The following is a 6,985-nucleotide window of genomic DNA, read 5'->3' as shown; positions in this document are numbered from 1 at the left end:
AATGCAACAATTAGAGGGAAGGCATTCACTAAAAATAACAATTGTTTTGCATAATGGAAATCCTGCTTCTGTCCCATGGGCAGCATAATATTTAGCCTGCCATTTAAATCATGCACTGTAGGTACCCTCACCTCCATTGAGTTCGACTTGGATCCACAACAGCTCCCCGTACAGTGTGCGGCAGTGAGAGCTGTTCCCAGATTCATACTGGCTGTAGCACCCAGTAATGCTTAGTTGATCCATCTTCTCTTGAACAGTCACCCGCTTCTGTGCCATCACGTGCCACTCGCTGGTGGTGCATTCCACAAAAACAGTAAACTCTCCAGGAGATGAATATCTGTACGTGACATTGCTGACAAGTCTAGAAGAGAAAGAGAACAGCTGCTTGCTGTGGAAGATGTCCTGGGAAGTCCTTAGCCTTAGATGATAACAGTGGTCACAGTTTCCAAACTTCTGACCTGACTCAGCAATCCTGCAATGCCCTTGTATTATTTTAAATGTTATCAAAAAATACTTTTTAAACTTAAGAAAATAATGCTTGCCTGTTTCTTTGGCAATTACATGTTTTCAGTAATTTTCTGTCTTAGGATCTGTAATAAATTCTTTTAATAAGAAATAGGAATCACCTTAAGCAGAAGGAAGATTGTGGTTGGCAGCTTGACATAGTACTTTGTATTAATTTCAAAACAATTTTCTGCAGAATTCAAGTGTCTTGTATGTATGGTCTGTTATTAATCTACTTAATTTTTAACATCTCATTTAAGAGACTTGGGGCATTCAATAAAAAGCAAGCAGTGAAATTTACTGGTTGTCTGATGATACATAAAGGATGTCTCTTACGTTAGAGGGTAGTAAGGATCAATAGTGTGACCATCTCCAGTGCTAACGATACAGGAAAGGTTGCCAGAGTACGGAGAGAGCAGCCAGTTCAAACTGACCGTGATATTTTCAAAGACAAAGCAGGTATCTGTTACAACCAGCTGCAGACCTGTAAAACATAATGACAGAATTCAATACCATTGTTTGTCTACATTTCTTACATAATTAAATTAATTTTCATGTGTTGAGAGCAGGCCTTCAGAACAGAGCCGATACTGCTGCTAGTTTGAGTGCGGTAGTGGTGTGACAGGAGCTGTTTCTTTTCGATGCCTAGTGGTCAAGATTCTTGTTGGAGCATAATTTCATTTCAGTGTGTTTTATGTGTCTGGATTTCCTGGCTTTGTATCCTATCAAAACCCCTCAGTTAGGACAGGGCAGCTACATTTTTGAGCCTACTTTTAGTGGCCATTGCTCTTCCAGGTTCTTCCCTGAGGATGGAGCAGTGATCTTTGAGATAAATATCAGTGGTCACAGTGTTACAGTAAAGAGCAGAACAGGCTTTGGTGCTGACAGCCAGCCCCCTCCCTCTTACCTTCCTTGCAGTGGTACTGAATAGACAAATAGCTTCCGGAAGCTGGGCAAGGATCTCCAAAGAAAGTGCCATCTGCTGCCACCTGGCAGGCCTGAAGACCATGACACTGGCCTGGAAAGAAGGAGTGTTTTACATGAACTGGGGGGTTGTGTCTTTGACTGTCAGAACTGCTCAGATGAGAGATGAGTACAGAAACAAAAAGAGGAGGGGGAGCAATATCAATGTCACTGATTTCTGGACAAACTCCTGCATCACTTTGACTTCAGTGTGTTGCTTATTGCCTGGTATTTCTTAGCACCATTCTGCTTTATTGGAACAAAGCTGAATTAGAGAGGGTAAAATAAGAAGTTATATGTTTTGTTTAATTTTGGCTAGAAGCCCAAAAAATCACCCTAGGGTCAGGCCGTAGTCACTGTTTACTCCAGCAAGCAGCAGAGCTCTGTAGCTCCAGCAGGCTGTGTCCTCAACACACAGCAGATCCCTCCTGCCCTCCTGTCCCCATGGGTGCCAGCCTTTCCACCCCTCCTGGGCTGGAGTTAGGTTTGTATGGATGTGTTCTCTTCCCTCTCCGTCAAACCTAGGGTCTCCCATTGAGTTCAGGGCATCAGTGTGCCCGCATATTTTCTTCACACACTGAGATGAACCAGGTATGCCTTTGTTCTCCATTTGCTCCCCCTCTCCTTCTCTGAATATTTGCTCCTCACGAAGTCCCTCCTTTCCATCCAGCCTCCTGTGGGAACCTCCTCCATGTCAGAAATTCCCTGTGATTCCCTTCATTTTAGGAACAATCCACTTTCCCATTCACTAACTCTACTGAAATACAAAATAAAATATTTTAGGGACCAGGAACTTCAGCACGTACTCTGTTTCTCACAAGCAATGCCTTAAGATACTACCTGCTACTTCATCTTTGACACTGATCCAGCTACAGTCTTCATCTGTATCATACTGGAGAGGAGTCTCCGACACACAGTAGTGAGGGGTCTTCCGTCCATAGAAGCTCTCCCCAACTTGAATAACTTCTCCTGATCCGCACTGTACAGTGGCATTGTAATTATCACAAGCAATGCTCTGTCCAGATTCTAATAGGAGAAAAATAAGTAATTTTTTAAATTTCTGAAAAATTCTGCTACAATTCTCCTGCATATCCTTTTTTTTTGTTTCTCTTTCTTCCCTTTTCTCCCTTTTTAGCTAAAAAATTAAGAAAATGGAAAAAGGAACAAAGAATAAAATATTTTTCCTTTTTTAAAATCCAGTGGAATAGTTTATGGTTTTTACTGCCTTAAACTAAAAAATTGAGAATATTTTTAATATACAAAAGTATTTTCATTTTAAAAAATCAAAACATTTTTGTGGAAAACACTTAGCATTTGTTTGGCCTGCAGTACTGGAAGGTTTGAAGTTACTCCTTACTTCGAAAGAGCCTTGTGGCGGTTTGTGATTTGCATGAAATTCAGGTAATTGCTCTGGAGGATACTTTGCATATTAAGTATGGGACCTGATCCCATTTCTGCTACAGAAGCACCTTTGTTCCTGTGTGATGTTTGACTTAGCAGGACTGCTCAAATGAGTAAGGTCATATCTCTAAATGCATACACCTCATTCTTTGATTAAGCTGGGACAGTTAATTATCTTTCAGAATTCTTAGTATCCTGTAGTAATCAGGATACTTAATGCCCTTAAGAGGAGGATGGGAAAGACTGCTCTCATATGGGACTGTTGCAAAAGATTGTTTTTGTTTCAGCTGTCTCAGGTTTAAATACATTGTCCTGCAGTTGCTGTTCTCATCATTCCCCTTAAATACCTTGATTAAAAGTGCCAGTGTGTGCACACTGCAGTAATTGTGTGCTATCATTATTTAAAAGCTAAATCTAAGCCTGGCTGTAGCTATAGCAACATGATCAGTTTACAGATTAGAGCTCTCTAAATAAGCCTGAAAAATTATTTACTGTTAAATATGGACTATCATCTCGTACATTTTTTGTTCTTTTCTTTGTACAGATAGTTCCCATAGTATTTGATGTCTCAGCAACTTTGACATGGAAAAATGTACAGAACCTGGTTTGTGTTCCTGTGTATAAACCCTGGGTCAGTAAATATATTTTCACTACAACGGATCGCTAACCTACAGAGCACCAAAAGGTGGAATATAAATAATAAGAAATAATAAGAAGGGAAGTTTTTGCTTGTGTTGATAAACAAATAATGCTACGACAGATTGCCAAGGAACGGATGAGGGCAGAGCACGGCGTAGTTGTTTGTACACATATACCTAGCTCAGATGATCAAGCAGACAAGTTATCAGGATTCAGAGACATTAAATTCAAATAGTGGTGCCGTTTGGAGCTACCTATACATTTCATTTGAAATTTCAAACGTAATGTGAACCAAGCCTCACAATAGCTGTGCATGAAGGTGTTAAGAATCACTACACCCATTTCCCATCCTCAAGCACTGTCAGGTTGCGGGAACTTCCAAACATTCAACACCCAGAGAAGCTAATGAAAATATTGTCCCTGTTTCTTTGGGATATTGGATCTAATTCCTTGCACGGAACGCTGGTAAAAGAGGAGTGTGCTCTGTTATTGAAATATGTATGTGTATAATGGCGATGGGCTGTAGATACTGAAAACAACGCTGTAATTGCCTCAATGTGTTCTCTGGTTCCTGGGTAATGGGATGATGGATGTAGTGTAGGACATTGTTGCTCAATAATGCAAACACTCTTTGAATTTAATGGGCTTTAAGTCAGATCCTATGGTAACAGATGACAGTTTCCTTACAAACAGACAGTTGTCTAGCGTGGTTGTAATGGAAAAATAATTTTAGTCTGTTTTTGCAAGGAAAATAAGCTTAAGGGGTTGTGCTGTCTGCCAATTTCCTTTCCCCCAATCATTGTTAATGTTAGTCATCTTCAGACAAATTTGATGTATAGATATAAACCTCAAAACACCCTAAAATTTCATGAAAATCAACGGCTAGGTAGAAGAGAAAGAACTACATCAGTGACTCTATTGGCAGTAGGGACTATAACCCAATCTTTATCTGTTGCATGATGTAGGGATTCAGCTGTCCAGCATGTACAGCTGGAGCCCTGGAGCAGCTGCAGAACTGCAGGGGAGGGACCTGAGGGAGGGAAAAGTATTTGCAGAGGTGGGACGTGCTGGGAGTATGGGAGTGAACTGGGAGTGCTGAGGCAGAGGGTAGGGAGGGGATGTGGAACAGAAAATCAGGACAGGAAACAAAACCTTCTTAGTTTTGCTGATTGTGGAATGACTTGTTAATTATGTCAGAAGCAGTACAGCCCCAGACCGGGGCAGTAGCACTGCTAGGGCTTGTGGTAACCTGTACCTGCATACTGGATTCAAAGACTTTTTTTTATATTAGTGAGCCTACAGCCAGGCTCTCCTTCCAGTGCTTGTGACCTCAGTTCCAGTTACGGTTTAAAATGCTTGGCTCCCGTGCAAAGTGTGAGGAACACAAATTCCTCTCATATCTATATGTTGAATGGGATGATATTGCCGACATTCCTTTCCAGGACTGTTTGTTCCAAGTCACAATCTAAGGGACACAATGTCTGTAAATGTTCTGTCTGAGCACTAAAACACCACGAGGAAGAGCAGGTTCCTGTCTGCTTCCTTATCCTGGGAAAGCCCTTGAACTTCACGTGATGGAAGAGTCTGAGAAGAAACACAAAAAACTTGCTCTCACTTTTGCTTACTCCAGGCTGCTGGGAGAGGTGTCTCTAAAACCCTGGCTATATTTTTGCTTCAGTTACAAATGGGAATTATTTTGGCACATATTTACAATTAAGAGTATGTTTAGAGGGCAGTCATACAGTTCCCACCGTGCTCTGGTACTATGGTGTTGTGGGAGTTCATTCTTGCAGCCATGCTATTGTGCAGTACTCAAACTGGCTTTAAACTAGCGAGTTTATGTCCGCTGTGCACATGGAATGCTAAATATTTAGATCCACTCTCAGATCCATTTCTATTTTGCTAGCCTTCTGTTGGAAACGTGGACCTTAATGGCTAGTTGCTGAGCACCTACATCTCCCAATGATTTCAGGGTTCTTCCTTTCTTTGGGTCAGATCTTACATCAGAGCACTGGAAAAAGAGCAATAGCTGGGGTAATATGGCTTTGTGCTTGTTCACTTTTAATAAGCTTTGTTAAGTTATTGTGCAGCCACTTCGAAAGCAACAAGGCAATTTATGCACAGTTGTGAACATGGCATGCTCACTTCTCAGTTCCAGCTGTTGTGTATCTTACCAAACTCACAAATGAAGTCAAATTCCTGGCTGCAGTTTTCGGTCACGCCCCACTGATACTTGGCATTCTTCAGGATGTACCCGCATGTGGATGAGAAGAGAGATGGCTGATCCTTGTACCAGTTACTGTAGCTTATATTTGAAGTGTCCAGCCAAATCATTGACCCTGTGAACAAAGTAATTGTGTCCCGAGTGTTTATTTTCCACAGTAATGCAGTTATAGAGTCAGAGCCTTCAGAGCAGGACTGTAGCCCTGCTCCTATTGAAGCAGAGGTGGTTTTGTCTGCATAGGGATCTTCAATTATGTTTTATATTTAGCCAGATATAACCACTAAAAGAGACACCACCACTTCCCCCTGCGCTCCCAGCCTCAAGATTCCACCATCTCCCTTGCATCAGATCTTGCAGCACTTCCCAGTGTGGTGAATTGGCTCAGCTTGCTCTTCCACTGGACAACTAACCCACCACATTTTTTTTCACTGGGTCAGCAAGCTGATCTAATTCACCATGTGTTCACACAACCACAAGATCTGATGGAAAGGGTGACAAATGCAACTGGGAAGAGAAGGTGGCAATTAAAACATCTTAACACAAGTTGGAAGTTACAGCAACAAAAGACAGCGGCTTTTCAGCAGATGTCTACAGAGGGACCAATTGCATTTGTTGTCACATTAAGTAAGCATCATGGGCTTATGTGGTTAAGGAAGACATGATTTCAAAATCACCTACCTTCAGTAGTTTCATTCAGCAAGGAGTTTGAGATCAGTCCTATCCACCATTCCTGATCCTCAGCAATATGTTTTTGCAAGAACTCTTGAGTTTCCTCATTTTCGATGAAGACAAGGTGCCCCCCTCCTCTCTCACACCAGCTCTGGGCACTTGTGAAGGTACGCTGGAGTCTAACAAACTCATAGCATGAATGGTTGAAAGCTAGCTGGTACTTTGAGCAAGGAATTCCTTCATCAACATTCGCCTCCTCCATAGCCAAGCATACAGCCAGAGAAATTAGAACTGCGATCCGAAGCCACATTCTCCGCTCAGTGCCTGGTGTGGCACTGATCCTGTTTATCACATCACCACTCTTTCTGCTGCCTTCTTCAAAAGCTTGGGATGTCATCCTTGTCATGTCATCAGCACTTCTCCTTCCTCTTTGCTGCTTCCAGCAATAGCAGCAATAGAAGGTGGAACAGCTTGCTTCTGATATATAAAGGTGATTGGGTCTGAAGGTTCACACAACAAGCGTCGATGCTAAGTCACTGCAGTGGCCATTGTGAGGCCTGTTGTATAAATGTCTCATTGCATGTG

General features: G+C 41.9%; 1 protein-coding gene across 1 annotated transcript in view; it reads right to left on the bottom strand.

The window, feature by feature from the left end:
• Positions 1–6,710, bottom strand: part of PKD1L2 (polycystic kidney disease 1-like 2) — a gene marked incomplete at its 3' end in the record, with an annotated part of 35,918 nt that extends 29,208 nt beyond the window's left edge. Inside the window, exons 1-6 of the mRNA XM_010082673.1 lie at positions 6,410–6,710; positions 5,682–5,846; positions 2,308–2,493; positions 1,412–1,522; positions 841–988; positions 132–361 (exon numbers count right to left, since the gene is read on the bottom strand). Coding sequence (XP_010080975.1) covers positions 132–361; positions 841–988; positions 1,412–1,522; positions 2,308–2,493; positions 5,682–5,846; positions 6,410–6,710 — 1,141 coding nt within the window. The remainder of the gene's footprint in view (positions 1–131; positions 362–840; positions 989–1,411; positions 1,523–2,307; positions 2,494–5,681; positions 5,847–6,409) is intronic.
• Between the last annotated feature and the right edge of the window lie 275 nt (positions 6,711–6,985).

The sequence above is a fragment of the Pterocles gutturalis genome, unplaced genomic scaffold, assembly GCF_000699245.1.
Source record: "Pterocles gutturalis isolate BGI_N339 unplaced genomic scaffold, ASM69924v1 scaffold50684, whole genome shotgun sequence".
In the NCBI taxonomy this organism is placed as follows: Eukaryota; Metazoa; Chordata; class Aves; order Pterocliformes; family Pteroclidae; genus Pterocles; species Pterocles gutturalis.
Note: the sequence above shows the minus strand (reverse complement) of the source record. Positions and strands in the feature narration are given on the sequence as shown.